Source organism: Strix aluco, chromosome 4 (assembly GCF_031877795.1).
Source record: "Strix aluco isolate bStrAlu1 chromosome 4, bStrAlu1.hap1, whole genome shotgun sequence".
Classification (NCBI taxonomy): Eukaryota; Metazoa; Chordata; class Aves; order Strigiformes; family Strigidae; genus Strix; species Strix aluco.
The window spans coordinates 36,409,367-36,431,453 of NC_133934.1; the positions used below are offsets into that span (position 1 = coordinate 36,409,367).

At 36.8% G+C, this 22,087-nt stretch overlaps 1 protein-coding gene across 7 annotated transcripts in view; it reads right to left on the reverse strand.

The window, feature by feature from the left end:
• CFAP96 (cilia and flagella associated protein 96) overlaps positions 1-22,087 on the reverse strand; it is a 31,021-nt gene that overhangs the window by 743 nt on the left and 8,191 nt on the right. For 3 of the 7 annotated variants that reach the window (XM_074822725.1, XM_074822720.1, XM_074822726.1), the window contains one exon: positions 20,225-20,397. In XM_074822725.1, coding sequence (XP_074678826.1) covers positions 20,225-20,397 — 173 coding nt within the window. Of the gene's footprint in view, positions 1-14,079; positions 17,180-18,132; positions 18,358-20,224; positions 20,398-22,087 lie in introns of those variants that run through there. The other 4 variants (XM_074822722.1, XM_074822724.1, XM_074822723.1 and 1 more) reach the window with 4 other exon arrangements.

The window sequence follows — 22,087 nt, forward strand, 5'->3', positions numbered from 1 at the left end:
GAACCAGACTTCAGATGTTCCAAAGCTCAGAGGTGTTTGATCAAGAATTTTGGTTCAGATTTCTATAAACCATACAAAAGGGAACAACTGTGCAGTTGGGTATAGATATGACTTCAATGTAAAATGCATACATTTGATTTAAACTCTATTTTATGGCACCTTTTCACGAGGACAATATTATTATTATTTACCTGGTGGGTTCATACATTTATAAATAAGATGGTGGGAAATAAAAGACATGTTTTGGCATATATCCAGCAAATTTTATCTCTAAAGGCAACTATACTCTGCAGATTTGCCCTTTTGTGTTTCTTTTTTTTTCTCCTCTCATCCAAGCAAGCTACTCAGATAGTTTTTTCGAAATTGTTAACAAGAAACTTTCACAGATTATTTTTTCTTAATATATGACATTTTAAAACAAAATGCATACAAGTCTTCAGCATATGCTCAGCACCATCAAGTAAAATCTTCGTCTCCACAGCATATGGTTCATAAGTAATATTATCTACACAATGTTCACAAAGGATTTTGTTTCTATATATGGTAAAGCACATTTGTTTTAGCATACTGAGTGTTTTTAGTTACACTCAGTCTACTTAATCCTCCTCCCATACCAGGGCATAATCCAAAGACCAGTAAAGCTTTTAGAGAGTCTTGTAAGATTGTATATTATAGTACTCTGAAATAAATGCTCTCCTTGGCACAAGTTGTTCCTACAGAAACCATAGAGTAGTTAAAGGTGATTATTTATTAATCAGAAAACAAAATATTTAGTAAATACCAAGAGGAGTCTGAGCAAGAGGAAACACCTCTTGCGAGCTTTTCACAGTCTTTCTTTTCCAAACACTGTTCAAAAACAGAGTTTTATAGATGTCTCATTCTCTGTATAATGATTTTTTTTTAAATCTTTTTAGTATATTCTTAATTTAAGAGGTTTTTAATTATCCTGCTATACCAGCAGCCTATAAAAAATTAAATATTAATTAGACCAGATACACTAAAGAGATATGACTGGAACAACATGTGAAATGGCAAAAAAAAAAAGAAAAAAAAGTAATACATGCAGCCAAATTGTCTCAGCACATTCAGGCCAAAACCAAGTTTCCATATTACAGGAGCAGTGTTGTTTATGATTTTACGCAAAACCTGTAGGGTGTCAGTAGCAACACCTTACACTCCTGCCACAAGGCACAGAAATATTCAGCCATTTGCATATAGAAAGGAATCTAAGTTTCCCAGCACCAGTTTTGCAGCCAGTTCAATTACAAGGTGTTTGCAAGTTGTGCAGATACACAAAGAACAGGCAGAGGTAGTTTTCTTTGAGCAAGAGTAAATCCCAAAGAGAATCTATGATTGCACAAATTACAATCAGTCTTCTGGTCTACTTAAAGGTCTGCTTACAGATAAAATATCCTTTTCACACATTGACTATTTAGTTTGTGTACAGAACTCATTCAACCTCTTAATTATAAATGAATGCTATCTATTTAGTAATCATATTTCTGACTGAAATTTCTCTAATTGGCAGTGTCACAAAAAAATCTCACTACTGCTATACTTTGTGGAGATTGAACTTGTAACATTTTTACTTCTGCAGTTTGCACATTTAAGAAAATTAGGAGTGGGTTAAAACTGTCAAATGAGAGACACTTAATTAAGAGACTTTTATTTTGGTTTTCTAATATTTTCCAAGAATTGCATCCCTTTCTGCTGTTTTACTCTTGTAAATTCCCTCAATTTCATTTTACTTCCACTGCAAGAAGACCCCTACCTTCCAAACCACTGTCACTTTTACAGAGAGCTCCTGTTTGCTGCCCTAGATCTCTTGCACCTCTTTGAGCAAGCCAGTTCAAAACTATATGCAAGTAAGATGTATGAGGTGAAAAGTATAACTGTTTCAAAGTGAGATTCTTCCACTGTCTACCTTGTCTCATTTTATTACTTATAGCAAATAAAATAAAGCAAATATTACAGGAACACTCAGAAGCCCAACCATATCAGCCACTGTATAGAGAACAAGAAATAATTGATTGCCCACAGTTTAAAATTCAGACTAAGCAGATAAGGCAGTTACAATATGGAAAGGAAAAGACACAATATGAAGGATAAATGACATGATAATTTAGAAACATTTTGTTCATTTGCTTTTTTTCACAAAAAAAAGTTGACTGAGCTGGTGGACTGAGGTTGAAATAAAGAAGCTGTAAGAGTTACAAAGGGAGAGAAAAAAAGCACAAAAACCCGTTCAGCAGAAAGAAAAAACACAGAGTAAAATGTGTAAAAACTGGTCATATACCAAGACACCAGCAAGACCTTTTATCAGCTGATCCAGTTCCTGGCTGGCTCATAACAATTTCTCTCTTCCCTAAACTCAAATGAATTGGAAAAATGAGAGACCAGGTAAGGATCCTGCACTGCGTCAACAGGACTAGTTGTTTACACTTCTGTTCAAGTATAAATTAAGTTATGACTACACAATCTCAGGGATTTCAGGAGATTCTCTGATCCTAATACAGGATTATACATCTAAAAGTGTTCACTTATTTCTTCTCTGACTCATAATTCATCTACCCTTTTCTATTCTCACTGCAACTTGTTACGAGATTCTTCTCTATGAATACATACACTGCACAACTCTGTTAATTGCCTTTCCTACATACTTCCTATTCACTGCTTACTAACAACCAGCTTCCTGAACCAAGAGCTACTCTCACCGTTGATGAAGTATGAAAGTGTAGCATTTCAAAAATGATGCACTGAGATACGTGCTGTCTTTCCTTACAAGTCCACAAAAACACTAACGAGGTAAGTCCCTTTATTAAGTGTCTTCTAATGACTCTGTGACATAAAGGACGTTCTTTGAAAGTCACAGATAAACACAGATGTAGCTTTTGATGTCTGTTAGCAAAAATTTTATCAGTTATTGCTCTGCTCTAGGCAGAAGTAAGGACTGAGTAAAATATGTGTTACAGTGGTAGCATCTGGGCAAATAACGAGCTATCAAATTCATGGTTCTGCTGTGGCATGTAAGGAAAAAGGCAGAACCTTTGAGGCATTCAGACTGCAGTGTTGAACTGGATCTCATTGCTGTTTGCCAAAAGGCTTTCCACGGTAATTAAATTTCCTGAAAACAACCCCTCCTTCTGGATGCTGAAAGGGCTCAAACTCATGTTGTCACCATGATACAAGATAATATAGTAATCTGAAAGTAGGACAATCTTTTTTTCCCCAAATTACAAGGTCAGACAAAAATGTTAAGTGTCTAACCTTATAACTTATGTACCAATAATAGAGGATACTGGATACACGGTAAAAATTAATTAGTAGAGTAGAACAATATAATGGTTACATTCATAGAGATTCCTACACATAAAAGTGGGCAAGTTTGCCATAGTGGTGATAAAAGAATTCCCTTTTGAATTTATATCTTAAATGATTCTGCCCTTGATACTTCAGACCTCCCTGAAAGATGTCAGTTTATGTAAACTGACAGTAGCTCTGACTTATACATTGCCTCTCAAGTTAGAGAACCAGACTGACATCTCCAAATATTTAATGTATTCTGTCTCTATGATCACCCTGTCAGATCACAATGCCTCACATACTTGTATACTTACTGCTATCATGTCTTAATAAACTTGTCTAGGTTGCACCTGTTCAAAGGTTCATGGAGCATGTCCACTCATCATCTCACAATAATCAAGAGGTGACAGCTGTCCCTGTAGCAGATTCTAACATTTCTATCATATTCAGGGACATGGACAAATTTAATTAGCTGCTCATATTTAGCCCACGTTTCCCTAAGAAGATTCATGGGGCTATAAAGATCTGAGCCATGAAGTCTCAAGACAGGTTGACATCTGATAATGCAAGTTATGAGAACTGTTTCCAGATATGTCTCTCTCCTTTTTTTTCTTTTTGAAATTTTTTTGAATAAAACAGTGAATACTGTTGCTGGCTCTTTCTGCAAAAGTTTTCTTTAAGGAAGAGACAATCAGTGTCAAATACCGATTAAGGAAAATACTAGTAATCCTTGGCACTTCTTGCACCCTATTATTAAAATAGTAGTGCCTGCCATTTTTGTGAAGTTTTGCATTAGCTGATGTTGAAGTGTTCTGTAAAATAAATCAGTATTTTTACAATCTTTTTAAGGGTGGGGAATGTATTCAGCATCAGTTTTTAAAAAGATACTAGTTCTGATTTTATTCAAATTATTAGCCTCTGATCATACCTGCTTATTGGAATCATCAAAAAAAAAAAAAAAAAAAAACGAACGAGACGCAGAATTCTCCTCCAATCTTCCAAATCTACCTTCATCTTCAGAGACTGTCTCTTCCATCTTAAAATGACTGCCTCTAAGAGGTAAGAGAAAGACTTATATCATAAGATGAAATGCTGCTTCACATCACTGGCTATTAGCAATCTCTTCCAAAGGTCTCTTTTTCCTGCTTAGCTAAGCAACTCAAGCCAAGGGCCAAGCAAGCACAGGGTTTTTCCCAGGCAAAACATTCACTCAAAATATATCACTTGCCCTTCCCCCAAAGAAGAATGTTTTCATCCAATAAGATACACATTTTTCTAAGCATCAAAGAGGTTTAGATGTTCACAGATAATGACCATAGCTGGAAGAGGCAAGAAGTTGGTATGTAAAGGATGCTTCCTTTCCACTCCTTTGAAATGAGACCTAAAGACTTCTCCCATCCCTTCTCTCTATCTGCTCTTGTCCAGTAAACCCACCAAGGGAATAACTTCATGACAAATAACTGACTACTTTGTACATACATTTATCCCAAAAAGACATTTTTAATTGATCTTCCTCATTTATTGGAACTTGTTCTACAGTTCATATACTCTTCCTGAGGTGTAGGTACTCTTTGTCAAAAAATAGTTATTTACTTTCTCTTTGTCATTTCACCTTCACATACAATTCACCTATCCACAAAGCAGAAATTATTTTCTGGTGAGGTGACCAAGCAATTAGAGACTTTCACCCCACAACCCCATTTTTTTTTTTCCACCAAACCCTTTAATGTGACATTAGGTTAAAAGGGATCATCTTAAAAGGGATCCAGTCAGCAGCCCTCAGCTCTTAAGGCAAACGGTGGGGAATGAGGTGAGCTGGCCACCCTAAGTACCACACAAGAACAATGGCATCCACACAGTCCCATTCAGAAACTAACGCCAAAACCATCCTTCAGGGCACAAAGGAGATCTCTACCCATGGGGTGGAGAACATGGTACATGGAGAACAGGACTGTGCAACGTCTCCATGGTACATGGAGAATGGGACTGTGCAACAAGGGTTCTGCTGAGAGATTTCTCCCCTGTTCCTGCCTTGGTAGCCACAGAAGTCCTGGTCCAGCAAGCTCTCCAAAGAACCTCTGCGTCCCAAGTCATGGAAGAACATGGGCAACTGGGAGGTCTTGTAAGTTACCCTGGAAATACTTCTCATCGCACAAGGTGCCATACATTGTTTCCTCATAGGTTTGTACTGCCCCTGTTTGCTGCCTTTGTTAAGATGGTTTATGCTCTTGTACATACCAACTTGTCACTGCATTTCTTTATTTACTTCCATTAAGTGCATGCCTAGTCTTCCCTACAATGTAACTGCTTGCATCATAATATCTCCTCCTTATAATTTTGACCTTTGCCCCTGCATATTTCAGCAGGTTTTCTTTTCTTTCCCAAGATTGCAATCTGATAAATTACTGATAAATTTATGAATCCTACAAAACTCAAAAATATCACCTTTAAAGTGAACTTTAGGCTTCTTCTACCAGAGTTTGCCCCATTTTTTACTCTCTGATCACCATTAAAATTTGAGGCTGAATTCTGGATTTATCTGCAATTCCAAGCTAGCTCAACAGCCTGAAAACTGTTAAGAATGCTTCATAAATTTCTTCATATTTTAAATGTCATATAAAATTGATAACCTTTGGAAGTTGGTTTTTTCCCTCAAACACTACATTATTCCTCAAACTTTGTAATACAATCTCATAAGTAATTGCCTTGTCCTTACTCAGGTAACTACATGCTGCTAAACAAATCCTGTATCTCAGAATCCTGGTACTCCTTTCCTCATTTGACTTGTCACTGCTTCCTGAATTCCATCCACTCATTGCTATGTTTCTGGTGATTTTCAGATGCACTGAATTTTAGCCACTGCTCTATTTTATCTACTCCCGTCTTTGGTTTTCAGTTTCTTCTCCCTCTACATCTCTAGGGAAAATTTTTCAGTGGTTTTTAATAAGAAGCCTGCTGCACTGGAGCTGCAATTTAGAGAATTCTTTATCTTAACGACAGGAAACAAATATTTTATGGAAAAGAGCTCATGAGAGAAGGAAGGACATTCTACATATATCTCCACTGACTGCTAACACAGAACTAACTCAAACTGGCTAAACAAATTCTTCATTTGCAGTCAACTGCCTAACGGCCCACTGTTGTTTTCTGTAGTTTCATGCAGTGTTTAACTTCCTGGCACTTCTTTCTGCATTGGAAAATTTTCCTGTACCTTGCATAAGAAATCCAAAAAGAACATTCTGTTATTTTCACTGTTCATCTTGCTGGAGAAGTACAGAGGATCCCTCATGGGTCAATTTCTGGACATGTGTTTATATAAAGTGCACAATACACTTTATTTCTAAACAAAACAAGGTACTGGTCTTGTTTCAGATAAACATGTACATCAAAATTTTACAAAGATCATAATGTTTTCAGGTGAAGACTTCTGTATGTTTTCAGGTCAAGACTTCCATACCCATTCTCCATTTGTCTCAAATTCGGAACTAGTCATTTCTCTATTTAGGAAGTTTTCAAATAGCTGATCTTGTTTATTTAACTGCAAATAGGAGCTGACAACTCCAGAAGCCTTTGTTGTTGTCCTCATTGTTCTTACAGGCTTTTCAGGAGTCCAGGAAGATCACAATGCAGATATACCAAGAACAGTCTCTATACCACACACACCCTCTGACAGCACAAACAGGCAGCAGAATACCATGAAGAAACTTCCAAGTAAATGTTCTTTTTCAGGGTAGGTTTATAGTTTTGTTATTTAGAACTCTTCTTTGGTCTTTACTCAGGATTCACTCTCTCCCTGACTGAGATTCACACACAGACTCCTGGTAATGCTAACTTGATGTGTTGTGCATGTCAATTCCTACACATATCAGTGGCAGAACTCACTGGTCTTAATGGTTCTATTTTCACTGACAAAGAAGATGCAATATTCTGAGAAATTTCCACAATTTGCATGGCTTATACCATAATCATGGAGGAGCTGTGTAGGAGTCTGGGCCGCGCTGGGAGAAAGTTAGTGCAGACAGAAGAATGCAAGGACGAAGACAAGGCCAGCAAAATAAGGCTGGCAAAAACACACAAGATAGCAGATAAGTGAGAAACACCTGTGGTCAGCAAAAGCACACAAGTCTGAGCAAAACAGGGTATGAGATAAGGGAGTTTTGGCAAGTTTTGGGCTTTATGTGCTAATTGCAATTAACCAATGCAAATGCTTGTAGAGGTGCGTGAACAGCGCGTGTAGATGACCTGTAGCCTATTAGAAGATAGATGAGTGTGTGCACGGAACTTAGTAGAATATAAATGTAACCAGAAAAGGAAAAATAAAAAAAAGAGATGGACGACCTGATCATCACATTGGTGTTGCGTCGTTTCTGTTCCCGCATGGAGAAATAAGGACCCCGGCTAATGGTGACCCCGACAGAGCTGAGCTTGAAAATTAGTTTTACATTTATTGAAATGGTGAATTGTTCTTGCATCACAAGTTCATTCTTCTTCCTCTTGAACTGCTTGGCAGCAAAGCCGCCTGCTGTCTTCCAGATCTTTCATAATACAATATGGTCTTTTACAACTTACGAACATTTTGCAAGTTATCTTTGACAAAACAGCCCAATATAAAACAAGTCATACTTGATTTGTCAGCATAGCTTAAGGACAAGCTGAAATGCCTGATTCAAAAATCAAAAACATTAACTGTTACAAAGAATCATTCCCAAAACTTTAAGGGCAAATTTCTCCATCAGTGACTCCCAGTAAAATGTTCTGATTCTAATTCACAGAAGAGTACTGAAGAAATATCTCTGGAGGCAACATTGTCACTAATGTTAGAAAAGGGTAAAAAAAACCTCAAAAATTGTAAGCAGGGGACAGATTACAGTGACAGATTTTATGTTCTATTAATTATGGATTGTAAATATAAGCCAAAACTTGTTTTTCCCCTTATCATGCCACAAAAATGAAAAGAACCTATTTCTGGGCTGGAAAGTAAGAAGCTAAATATAAAATTTATGTTTGTTGGTGTTGCGCAATACTGCTGGACTAATTCCAGCCACTAAACTCTTCAGCTGTCCCTCAACAGGTGTAAAGGGGTTTCACTAACTTTGTACTTCTGCAAAAACACGTTAGAACTATTTGGAGACCCTGAAAACCTTGAACATTACAGCTATGCCATTCTTGAGGACTGAGAGTCATGATCCCAATTTAACTCTTTATCTACATAATTGCAAACTGTCCTTCCAAAAAGATGTACCATTATCAATGTCTTTGTCAGTCTGTGGAACTATAATCTTCCAATGGTATAAGCATGTGTAAACTTTTAGCATAAGCACTGAATGGCCAGTCCCATGACTGAATATTAAAAAACTCAAATTTCTTCAACATCTCCCACCACTAAACTAGTTAACCAATTATATCATAGATTTCATCCACTTTCTATTTAAAAAAAATAAATAAATGAAATAACTACACACATTTGAATGTGAAATAAAAACAGAGGTTGAATTTGTTCTTTCATCGACACATCCCACCAGACGTTTAGCTTTCATGCAATATTGGGTTTAAAATATTCCACCAATTAATTGTCATACAAGCTTTAACTTAAAACCCTGACACAGATCAAAATTAAAATAAAATTTTTAAAAATCACTTTACCTTTGGTAGTACGGCTTTCCGAAATAATGTCAATGACATATGTTAGCAGCTTCTTTTGCAACGAAAGGTTTCCCATGTACATCAGGCTTACAGGTGCTTTACAAGACACAGTCAGGCTTAACAACCTGTGTCTAATATTACAGACTTTATTTACCTGAGCCCCCTGTTCCTTGAGGAGTCTTTCAGTGAGTCTACTCACACAAATACAAGTAATTTATAGTGAATGCCTGTTTTTATACTTCAAGCACAGAAAACACTAACAATGAATATCGTTCATATACTTTATAGGAGCTTCAAATATTTTGGTAGAAAAACTTTTTTCTCTTTCTTTTTTTTCCTGGCAGGATGAAACTACACTCATACAATCTGTTTAAAGTTAAACAATGTATGGCAGAATATTACTTTCAAAATGTAAATGACAAAAACAGGTATCACAGATGCGAGTCCGCTATAGAGCAAGCTCGCCCAGAGTGACAACATATGGAGTTGTGTGAAATAAAAAGTTTAAAAAAAAAAACCAAACAAACAAACAAAAAAAAAAACCACAAAACAACAACAACAACAAAACAAAAACCACCACAACGGGAAGTAGGAGGCACTTGCCGCGCAGGCACGCTCCCCTCACGTTGCCCAGGGACGATTCTGACTGAGCAGGCCGCTGGACCCGGACCCTCAGCGACGGCCGCCACGCCGAAGGGACTGCCGCCGCCACGGGGGTGGCGGGTCAAGGGTTGCCCCGCGCGGGGCAGGGGGAGCCTCCCGGGTCAAGGGTAGCCCCGCCGGGCCGCCCGTTCCCCCGCCGCCCTCGGCCCGCCCGCGGGGAGCTGAGGCCCGGCCGGGCCGGGGCCGGCGGCGCGCGCTGCCGGCGGGCAGAAGGGTGTCGGGCAGCGCCCCCGCGTGGGGACGGCGGGCCGCGAGGGGCGGCTCGAGCGGGTGCCCTCCGCGCGGGTGGCGTCACCGCCAGCCGTGACGTCATTGTGACGGCAAGGAGGCAGCAGGCCCCGCCGCGCCCGGCGGGCGCTGGGCTGTACCGTCCATGGCGTGGCCAAAGTGGCCTCCGGCGGAGCTGCCGGCCGGCGGGGCGGTGCCAGAAGCCCCTCGAGGTACATGTTTTGCCACGGTTGCTTCTCTTCTTCCGAAGAGACACCCGCTCTTGGCGGAAGCCCGGGTGCTTCCTCAGAGACCTTCCGGGCACCAGTGCTGCTGCAGATGATCCCGTCCAGCGCCAGGAACTGCAACAGGGCTCGGGCAATCCAGAGCGGGAGAAATAAGCAATTATGTCCTCCCTCAGGCTGAACAGCAAGGCTGAATTCTCTGTTTTCTCTTGTTAGAGCGGAAATCACTCTTGCTGTGAACTTCAAGCTCTGCTAATTGTAGAGGTGTCATTTTTATTTGCAGATAATCCCACAGTAGGAGCAGAAGACCCAACTGACCTGCGAACAGTGGAAGTAAGCTGATTTGATTCTGACTGCAGATGGCAGCAGGATGACTGGGCATAAAGAGTCCTAGCTAGCAAAATTTCCATATGGTGTATTATTTAAGTATATGGAAGTTCCTGGTGCCAAAACACCTCCAGTTGACAAACTGACCTGCACCAGACTTCACCAGAGCAGCTCAGGCTAGCTGCTGATCACAGGTGCCTTACTTCAGGAGCTGCTCAGGTCAAGTGTTAGTTCTCGGTATTCACAGACTTCTCTAATTCAAATCCAGTCTCAACAAATGTGAAGGGATTAATAGGAACATAAATACAGTGATTGACTGATTGTTTCAGTATACCTCTGTGTGCAGGGCTATGACTCTACAACAGAAGCTGTCCCCCTGTCCCTCTTAACTGATGGTTTTCAGTAAGAAATCAGATTTGCTGAAGTATTCTGAAATTGACAGCATTACTTGCAAACTACAATTTCCACTTGAATAATGACTAGCAAAGAGTGTTTGGGTTTTGGTTTTAGTATCGGTATAGTTGAGTAACTCAGGTATACGATGTACAGTACTCTGCCTTTTATATTTTGGGGAATTTTCTTCCAAAGCAGAACACATGGAAAGCTAGACAAATTTTACATTCTGCATATGTTCATTCCTTTAGCTGAGATTTTCATGAACTTCTGAATTCCTGTGACCTAAAAATGATTCATTCAGAGAAAAATCCTTTGATCTATGTAAAGCATTTGCACAATTTTAAAGCACTTCTAAGTCATTAGAGCTTAGCCAATATTACTTCTGTTAATGCAGAATACTAGGGTTTCCCTTTACTAATCCTAGAGACGGTCCAACTTTCTTATATTGTCCAACCAATACACCACGGTCTAAACCAGAAAGATGATTTTTGGAACTGGAGTATGAATTCTAACAGAAGCACATTTGGTCTCACTGCAAAGACTAAGATCTGAAGTAATGCCAGATGTGACAGTGCCTTCTGTAATGGGAGCAACTGCCTGTGAAAAATGATGCTGAGTATACTACAAATAAGTTTCTAAATGGCTACTGAATGGTGAAAGAAGCATTTGATAAACTCCCGTTGACTCAGGCTGAGTGAAAACAATCTTGTGACTGGAAAAGAAACATAATTTCAACTGAGAAAATATCCTAACTCATCTCTATATTTAAAACAAACAACAAAAAAAACCCTATTTACCAATTTTCTGATATTTGTGTTATACATTTTAGGTTCTTCAGCAACAGCTGGAATCCTTTCAGACATTTCAGCAACAGATTCTAGAGAATATTAAAGTAAAAGTAGAACACAAATGCTCTTAAAATACAAAAGCCTCCTGCTGCATTTTTAGATACTGCCATAGCTGTTTTAAGTAAGATCTATTCTTAGACTATTGTGTACATTAAGTATCCATCTTAAAAAAGTTGATAAAATAATCTCACTTCTAGGTTCTTGCTCTTAGTCACAGTATTATTTGGGGCCTTATAAAACCTATTTTAAAACCTAAAAAAACGGAATAAAAACAAAACTGAGTTAGGAAAAAAAAAAAAAGAGGAAGGACTAGATCCTTCTCTCATTTATATCACTGTAAGCTCAAGGAAGCTCTGTTGTTTTCAAATAAGTTAATTCCGCCTTATGTCACTGTTAGTAGAACCTGCTCTGTTGGTACAAACCACCATGTTTCACAAAATGCTAAGCCACCTTTTCAGGAGCATTTTTCTGCCATCGTTTTAGCTGGTTCTTTATATAAAACCTAAATAGCTGATGCTGGAAGGACATTTAGCTTTACACTTTGTTGGTTATAAACAATTCCATATGCCTCCATGCCACTTCCATCTGGTCTGGCCTTCCTAAAAGAGAACTTGAGTAATAGGATATGTCTGGAAAATTAAATATTTCTACATTTCAGTTTTCTGTAAACAATCTCAATCTTTTTCAGGCACAGTCTGAAATCCATGAGGTGCTAAATAAAAATATATTCGAAAGGAAAACTCCACTACATAGTTCAGCCAAGATTCCGATGACTTGCACACCAAGTGATGAACCTCTGTTATGTTTAACAATTTTTACCTCCAAACAATTTATTATTTAGCTGGACCTTGGGTTTTGAGTGTGACATGTTTTTTTGAAAATATCTGTCCTGGTTTAACCAGGATAGGGTTAAGTTTCCCCAGCAGTGGGGGGGAGCTCTAGCCGGGTTATTCAGATACCATGCGGAGGTCACATCCTGGTGCGTCACATTTTCCTGGCGCGGAGCGCGGTGCACTCGTGGTTTTATACATCGTGCTTCAAACTGCTGTATTTGGTAGCTATTTTGCTCTGTTCATTGCTATCACTATTACTGTTATTGTTATTGCTGTTGCTTGTTGTGTTGCTATTGCACTGTTGTATTAAACCTTTCCTTATTTCAGTCTTGGGGCTTTGTATTTCACTCCCTTTGTGGGGGAGGGGCAGCGGCCGCGTGGTCTCAGACCCCGGCAGGGGCTAAACCACCACAATATCCCAAAGGCTATTCTGGATTAAAAAAAAAAAAAAAAAAAAAAAAAACCAAAACACAAAAAAACAGTATTATCTTCCTGAGATTTTTCTGGGTAGCAGAACCTTAGCCATAATTACATATACTATTCCCTCCCACCCATTATGATTAAAACTCAACTTTCTTTTCTGCACAGGTAAAACTGTAACCTGTCTTTGCCAAATTAATTTGGATTATCTTCAGTGGGCATGGAATGCAATGCAAAGCATATAGGGAGACAAGGCAGAGAGTCAAGGAGAGAAGAGAGAGAAATGAGGACAGGAAATAAATTTTGTCCCTCTCCTATGAGATGCTGCAAACCCCCTACTTTTTCTGTCTGTAGTGTGACTTCCAGTTTGCCCTTATTTCATAGGGACTGGCATGACAAAAACAAAGACAAACTACAGTCTCCTTAAGTTCATCTCTCCCTTGCTGGAAATATAATCAGTTTAAGACACTTGATATTTTGTGCCTGCTCCAAAGCCCAGTACTAAATGAAATGGGGCCTATGATAATTGTTTATGTTCTTTTAATGGGTAAATGGCATTAGCAGAGGTAAACTGTACAAGTCTTGATTGATAAGTGGCTTTGGTAACAATGTAGTTGACTTGTGCTTCCAGTACTGCAATGTTTCACAGTTTTTCCAGCATGACAGTTTTTTGTACATTTGTTTTTAATTTTGTGGGGTAGCTTATGGAAAATCCTGAATCACTGCCTTCTAAGAGAAAAGTTCATCATGATCAACAACGCTATTCAGATGAGCATATGGAAGCAAATTCCAATACTGGAAATATCATCAGTGATATAAAAATTCCACACAGGATTTCACTTAAAACCATAGCAACTGAAAAGGTTAAAAATTCAGAAGATCTGTTTGGAAACAACAGGATACTTGCAATCAAAAATGAACATAAATGTGAACATTTGCTATCTGGCACTGAGCTGGAGACAGAACAGTTGAATGTTGCCCATGAGAAGGTCATTTTGAGTGAATATAAACATCATATACCTTTTCCCAAATTTGGGAAAGAATTTCATAAAATAGACAATACTAACTATCCTACCAAGTTGCTGAAACAAGAATTTCAGAAGTCAGTCTCTAATGATTTGGATTTGTTAGCAGATAATACAGAAAAATCTGGATTTTTATCCAGAGAAAAATTAAATAACTTAAGTGCAGAAATTGTGACCTCTTTACATGAATCACATATTGGTTTAATTCCAGTTAAAGAAAATGGCCTACATTTTGATCAAGAATTTTCTAAAGACTCCAGATGTGGCAGTGTAGGGGGTGGTTCTCCTATAACAGTATACAGTGTATACAAAAGCAGAATCTCAAAGCAAAAACGTACATAAAGAATTTAGAATCAATTACAGTGAAGGTGACAGATTCCAATTTTCCAAGGTCGTGAAAAATAAGCTAGTAATACTTGATAACAAAGAGCAACTAAAGAACAAAAAAGAACAGCAACAGACTAAATCAAACATTGCTGAGGCCAGGAAGTTGGAAGTTCAGCAAAATCAAAGTAACTGTTGAATGTGATGGCAAAATTGACACATTGCAAAAGTCCCTGACAAATTCTAAGCATTTGCAAAAAAATAGTACATGATCTTCCGAATGAAAATTTAGCTCTCAAGAACAAAGTGGAACCTCTTACCATGCAGTCTTTGAGAGAAAAAATATCAAAATGTCAGATGCAAATTAAGGATTTAGCTGAAGAAAAGCATACAAATCCAGTTGGTTGAATCACAAGAAGATAACAAGGAATGTATTAAGGAAGCAAAGAACTCAAGAAAATGCGAAGAACTCCAAAACCAGAAAAACATCCTTGAGGAAGAGAGGAATCAACTCCATAGTGGAAACCAACATTCAATGCAGACTCAACATGATTTTCAAATTAGGAACCAGAAAGCAGAAGAAAAGATGACTGCTGTTACCTGTGAAAGTGCAAATGAAGAATGCAAGAGGTTATCAAGAGAGGTAACAAACGGCAGAGGAAATTCAGGAATAAATTCAAAACATTTCCAAATATGAAAGTGACATTAGAAAACTGACTAAAAAATGCTCACTATTAGAAAATCAACTGTTGACTACTGAAAATGAGATGTATTGCAGTTTACCACTTGCATAGGGATGGTATTTCTCTCTGACACCAAGCTACAGCACTAGTCTGTGGGCAAAGGAAACTTGGTTACAGTTCTGCTACCATGCAATATAACTGTTACTAGGAATATTCCACTACAATTTGTACAGAAATTTCTGTTCTAAGTATAAAGCCTTGGAATACAATTCACAGGGTATGAGCTTTACTCTGCAATATCTTATTAGCTGATTTTATTTTCCAGGCAATTCCTCATAATCTGCAACAACCTGTTGCTTCAAATAAATTGTAATATACCATTTTGTAAAACATTTGCAACTCTGATGTCTAGTCATTTCCATGGTTTTTGTATGTTCTAAAAAGAACTGCTTGTTTTTTTGATACTTGGCTGAATTTCACAGATTCACAAAAGCAGATCCTTACACAATTTAAATAGTATAAAGAAATTTAATGAAACTGTGACAGTTTACAGGAGATAGAATTCCGTCCCTAGGATTTCAGAGTCAAAATGGAATCTTAACAACCTTTTAGCTGTACAGCTGAGTACATGCCACATTTCACTGCTTATCTCTGCAAGTCCTAAATTACGTTTAATCTACATTTACATATGTTTTAGATAACACTGAATTCTGGGCTATGTTTAATCAACACAAGGTACCCTTTATCTCTTTATACTAGATACTGACTTAGAAAGTTTATTAGTTAAAACAGGAATTTTAACATTTTCGGAGTAAACATATTCAAAGAACATGGTCATAGCTATGAAAGGTGCAAAAATTATCCTCTTGGATATAATCACTGCAAATACTCCTGTTTCCTCAGATAAGGGAAGAAGAATTTCTCAAAAATACTGCATGTAATATTCTATGAAGTTGAAGCTGCCTGTATGCAGTGTCTCCATAACACTATTAGGACTATTTTTTTACGAACAACTTTTGTTACTCTTTAATAACTAAATCCATGAAAGTAAAACCATGTTTTTAGTTATTTGTGTTTCCAGATTTAGAGGTAATTATTTATCTTAACTTTCTTATTAGTACAACACTAGGTGTACAAGCTCCTGGCCAATAAAGGGCATGATCGCTTCAGAGACATAAAAATAATTCATTTCTTCCTATTTCTCAAAAAATTCATAAAGACTGATTGCAGCAAATTAACATTTATTTATCTGGTTTGTAATACAAGACTGTAAACATAATAGAGCCTGTTTTTGTATCATGTGTATCATGACTGATAAACATAGTAGGATGACTAAAAACTACATTAAAGATCTAAGTCTAGTTTTTAACGCTTTTTTCTATTAAAAATGCTTACAAGATACAAAAGGGTTTGTTGCAGTTTTTTACTGAAGATAGACAAAAGTATTACGCCACAATTTTGCACTGCACACCCAGAATCAATAAGGACATTAAAATGGTAAATACTTGGGCTATTGAGTAGATGGTCAGGTGTTTAACGCTTGCATAAGCATGAAGTTGCTTCAGATTGTAACTATTAAATTCTGGTCAGAATCAGTTATAAACATGACTGGCTATATCTATCCATAAAGATGTTGGGAAGCTGTTATTATGAAAACAATGTGAGTGATGTCTAATGTCCTCCTTACCTTAGATAACTGGGTAATGAAATTCAAGAAAGTTCTAAATTCCACCATCACAGTGAAAGGTACTGCCAAGAAGCCAAGGGACACAATTATCACTTGTATTAAAACAGCATACTGAGGCCCTAGCTAGAACTGGGTGTCAGCTCCTTGGGACCACACATTTTCTGGTGGGGACTTATCAGTTGAAGATACTGGCTTCCACATGATGACTGCACGAGGCTAGTCCACATACACTAACATCACCAAGCCAGATTGATTTTTTTTTAATTAAGCTCCATACATTTTAATCAGCTTTCAGTATTTCCATCTTCTTAGTGAATGAAAAGATTATTGAAATACAGAATAAAATAGAAGAGGAAGACTTGGAAAAAGAGACAGAAGGACATAAAGAAAAACTTCAGAGCAGTCTTCATCAGCTGTACTGCATCAGAACAGCAGTTAGGAAGAAGTACAGTGCAGTTCAATCTACCTAGGAGTGCTGTGTCTGCAGACTTCGGAAGTGAACACCTGGCAAATTCTCCTGATACTCTCTACAAAGATGACGTTAAGGTAGCTAAGGTCAGCAGCAGTACCATTATCTAATAGAATGTATAAACAAAGAAAGAAGGTCTTTGGATAGAGAAAACATCAAAATTCGTGTATAAATTAATATTTTAAAATATTGTTGGGTCCTGTTGATCTCAAGGTAAGGGATTTTATGCTTGGGTTTAGTTTTCTTTTCACTGATGCCAGGAAATGTGAGATCCAGTCTGGAATTTCTTTAAAAAACTATTATCCTGTGAACAGCAGTAAGGATACCATTTCATGAATATTCTACAGTGGTATGATAAATCTTTAACAAAAATTAATAAAATTTGTCTTCATGTAATAATTCAGATAAATAAATGCTGAGGGTTTTTTAAATTTTTGTAGTAAATTAGCTTTGATTTATACGAATTTCTTGGACCACATCTAAAAACCTGACAAAAATTATTATGATGGAGGTAAGATGTACATTTAGGATCACAGTTCCACCTGAGAAGAAGCTAATTTGAAAGACGGATCAGATTTGTTCGGAATCTTCCATGTACACAAAGTGAAATTAAGTTGCTCTTGCAGAATATGGCAGCATTTATGGTTGTCAGGAAATTGAGGAAGAACAGTAGATAGATGCTGGTAAATAGAGACAACTCCTCCCTTCATAACAGCCTGCTTGTGGTCTGGTTTTTAACAATGGTTGATCATTTTGAGAAGGTCATCAAAACTAAAAATTACCTATTTTTAAGACAGTTCATACACAAATTATAATTGAAATAAAGTGCGAGTTGTAATTCTACTAAAGGGAAACAATGACCTTAGTTTCACTGTGGGCCACGTGACTAACTTGGTTAATACATACACTGATACTCACTTTAAAATATATGCACTTTCTTCCACTGCAATATATAGTCTATTTGCAACCTAATTTATTCATGTTTCCTAAAAGTACCTTTCAAAAGTCCAGTTAAACAGTAAGATGAAAATTTATATAAACATACACCCTTGGGCTTGATAAATTATCTTGAAATATTTATTATAGCTTTATATTTAGAAGCAAAAGCTTTCATTCTCAATAATTAAGCAGATTGGATTGCCCTATATACTCAAATTCCACTTTTCACATTTTTATTTGCTTTGTTAACAGTTTACAGAGTCTAAAATGTGTACCCTTCATTTCACCTTTTGTACCTAATAAGATGTCAGCTGTGCAGTCTTGTAGTTCTTTACATTTAATGATCTGAAATGTAAATGAAGAGAAACTTCTTAGATTTTTTTTATCTGAAATGTAAATGAAAAGAAACTTACTAGATTTTTGTAGAATATCACTGTACAAATTGCAAGAGTTTCTGTAAAATGAAAAACTGTGGTATACCCAGTCCAGTAATTAGATTTAATGACTTGAATCCTCATAAAGTCAAATTTATTTAAATAGAATCCTGCATGACAGCAAGAATCTAACTAGCAAATCCAATTATAGGATTATGGTCCAAATATCAGAAGATAAGATTTCCATTGGAAAGTACATAAAGAATCATAATTCAGTGGGGAAGCAGATGATTTGAAAAATGTCTTACCACATTTCTTAAAAATCTATGAGCTATAAGCGTCATACTTCTAATAAATTCAGTTCACAATTCTCATTCTATTAAACTTGGGAATAATGAACCCAAAATAAATACATTCTTTGAAATTCTTAGGAGAGAAATAGTAGTGTAGAACTTGAAATACTAGTTTTAATTTCTCTCTGCGGAATTTCTGTTGGATATGTGAAAATTTTACAAATATTTTTAATGAATCCACCATAACTGTTTCTGTGAGAGTAGTGATACTTCACAATCAGTCCCCCCCTTTCAATTTTGAATCCTACTTCACATACAGTTAGGGTTTTTTTCCCATAAAAACATTTCATTTGGGAACATGAATTTTTATTCTGTTGATAAAACAATAATACAATTACACTGATAAGAAGGCTACTCAGACCAATATACCATTATTTTTCCCTTTTACTAGTTTAAAAACACCAATGCATGCATGAAAGGTTGTACTTTCTTACATCAGTGTTGGTAGTTGCCACACTTTTTGGTGTACCAAAAAGTTATTTTCAATTCTTTCTTACTTTCCATTAGTAATGAAAAGCAATGTGGAGTAAGTAATATGTAGCTTCTGGTTCTGCCTTGTCAGTGTAAATAAAAACTTCAAACTATCCTTCTAACTTAAAAATTATGCAAATGCCAATACGTGGTGAAATAAAGTAAATAGAACAGCAATGGGTGAATACGGGAGGTGTATTTTTTAAGACTTCACGTATGATACGTAAAAGACAAATTACAAAGGTGAAGCAGATTCCTCTAAGACAGTTTTTCAAATTTTTATCAAGTCTTTCCAAAATATTTCATGGAGTATGCAAAATCATATGCTTAACTGTTCTCCATGCAGTCTTAGAAGTCTGCATTTGCAAGTGATTTCTCTAAAATAACTCTGAAGAACACAGTCTTGATTTTCTGCTTGAATTACAACAGAGCCAAAACCAGAAAATAAATTTGTTTAAATATAAAGGTTATAGCTTAATAAGATTTTAAAAAAAATGAATTATGTGCTTATCTACCCGTATACATATACTGTGTACTATAAATCTCCTCTAGCGTTGCACAGTGACATGTTTGTAGTTAGGAACCCAATTTGAGTGCTGTTGTTTCAAAAGCTTCACGGGCTTTGATTCCCTAATATGTTTGCCAGCAGAGGGAGCCAATTTTATTCTATAAACATAAGGGAAAACAAAGCCAGATTTTGTTTTTAACAGAAACATTCCTGGTCTTTTTACATTTATCAAGTCAGAAAGGAATAAGAAATAATAATTTTTCAGTGACATCTGTATAGCATGATTTTGAAGGTCTCTGTGATCTGTATAGCCTTATAAAGTAACCTGAATTTACAGAAAAGAATAGGAATACATTTTGAAAGCCAAGTTCCTTATACATTTCTTATCCTTTTGTTAATGATTCATTCCTTCATTTATTCAATTAGTTTAGACTAATAAGCAGCTGTGCTAATGACTTCGGGTAGACAGCATACATGAAACATCAACACAAAGTAAAGGAGCTTACCTTGTGACATTTAGAGTTATTATGCTTCTAACAGGTCTGCTTTTTGGTCCAGCAGGAGGACGAAAAATCTGTCGTCCTTTATTAGTTGTGACAGCATCAGATTTTTTAATTTCATAAGGGTCAGTGGAATGGCTTGGGTAAGGATCAAATGTGCCTCCTTTCATGCCCCCTGACTGAAAAAAAAGAACTTTTCGAAGTGCCAGTTTACAATATAACTGAGTTAAAATATTTTTCATGCAAAAGCAAGTAAGAATACTGAATAGCAGATTGCATCATATTGTATAAAAAAAACACAAAACAAATATTCCTTAAATTTGCAGTGGAAACTTTAAGAAAAAATTTAGTCATTATTTTGATGAATTCTTAGTTTTAAATGTTCTTTTGTAAGTCCAGATTTTGAGGAAAGGATCTTAAAAATGTGACAGAAAAATTAAAAACATAACTCACTAAAATGAGCTATGTTGTGACAAAAACAAAGGAATTCCTATGTCACTATTAGTTTACCAGTACACCTCCACATTGTACTGGTGTAGGGATTGTTACGTACAGCAGGCCTTAGGCATTATTATCAATATGCTTTCTGACATACAGGATTAAATATAGCACTGGCTTTTCCTGAAATGTTATGTCCACTAGTACTACAAGAGTGGCAAATTTTAGTTAAAAAATATCCAGAGACCTGATTAATTCTTTGCAATCCTCTAGTACAGCTAAACCCCACAGTCTGCTGAGGCTGCATTCCTGAAAAGTGCAGCAGTAAGCAAGTCAATCAACAATAAAGCAATTTTTCCCCATAAGAATTTATAAAGCAGAAAGGGAAAGTGTACAGTAGCTTGGGAAGTACACATAATTTAAATACAAGGAAAGCATATATGTATGAAGGATGGGGAGCCTGGAGCAGGATCACCAGCACTGTCAGTCAGACAAGGTACTGACTTTCTAGCAGCTAACTTTTCTGAACATATTTCCATTATGAAATATCTCAGCTGCCTCATCTAATGAGGCCAAACAGCCCACACAATTATTCCTTAGCTTTTTGCTGTCTCTTTCTGAACAGTTATATTTTCCTTGCTATCGTCATCTTCCTCAGATGAATCAACGTCAATCAAATAAGTCAAGGGTGAAGGACATAAGAATAGGAAAACAGTGAGTAGCAGAGCACAGTATTAAATGACTGACAATGGAACTCCAAAATGAAGAGCTGAAAAGGGACAGATTAAGGGATGTTACTGTATTAGGTATCTTGAGTCATTTAAGAGAGATATATTTATGCATCTTAAACCCATTTCAAAGTGAAATTAAGGTTTAGCCTAAGGTGGATGGCATAAATTTAGTATCTCATCTCAAAAAAAAAAAAAATATCATGATGGAATGCAGAAATATCCATTTAGATTTTAAGAAATAATGGCAGTAAGCCACTGTAACTAATGAACTATGTTCCTATATATTCTTCATGCTAACTCCAGGCTTTATTTCTTATACTGTCTAAGCCCTCCCACGTATATTTATTCCCATCCTTTTCCTTCTTCTAACTACTGAAGAATTGGAAAATTCTAAAGCAGATTCCAAATTTGTGTCTGCTGATAGACAAGCAACAGGTAACTGCTGAGTTTGTTCTGCAGCCTTTCCCTGAGCAGAGGAACTAACCTGAGTATTTCTGCTCCTTCCAGCTATCCACTCCCATTCTAGAAATTATCTTTTAGATGTTCGTCTATATAGGCTAGGAGTAATTAGCAGGTTCAAAAATATATGAGTGACTGACAGAGTCCAAAATAGGAGCACGTTTCATTTTGCTACAGTAATCTAGTCTTACTGTCATTTATTGTATAACCTTCTGCTTTGTGCCTTTTTGTGGTGTATGCA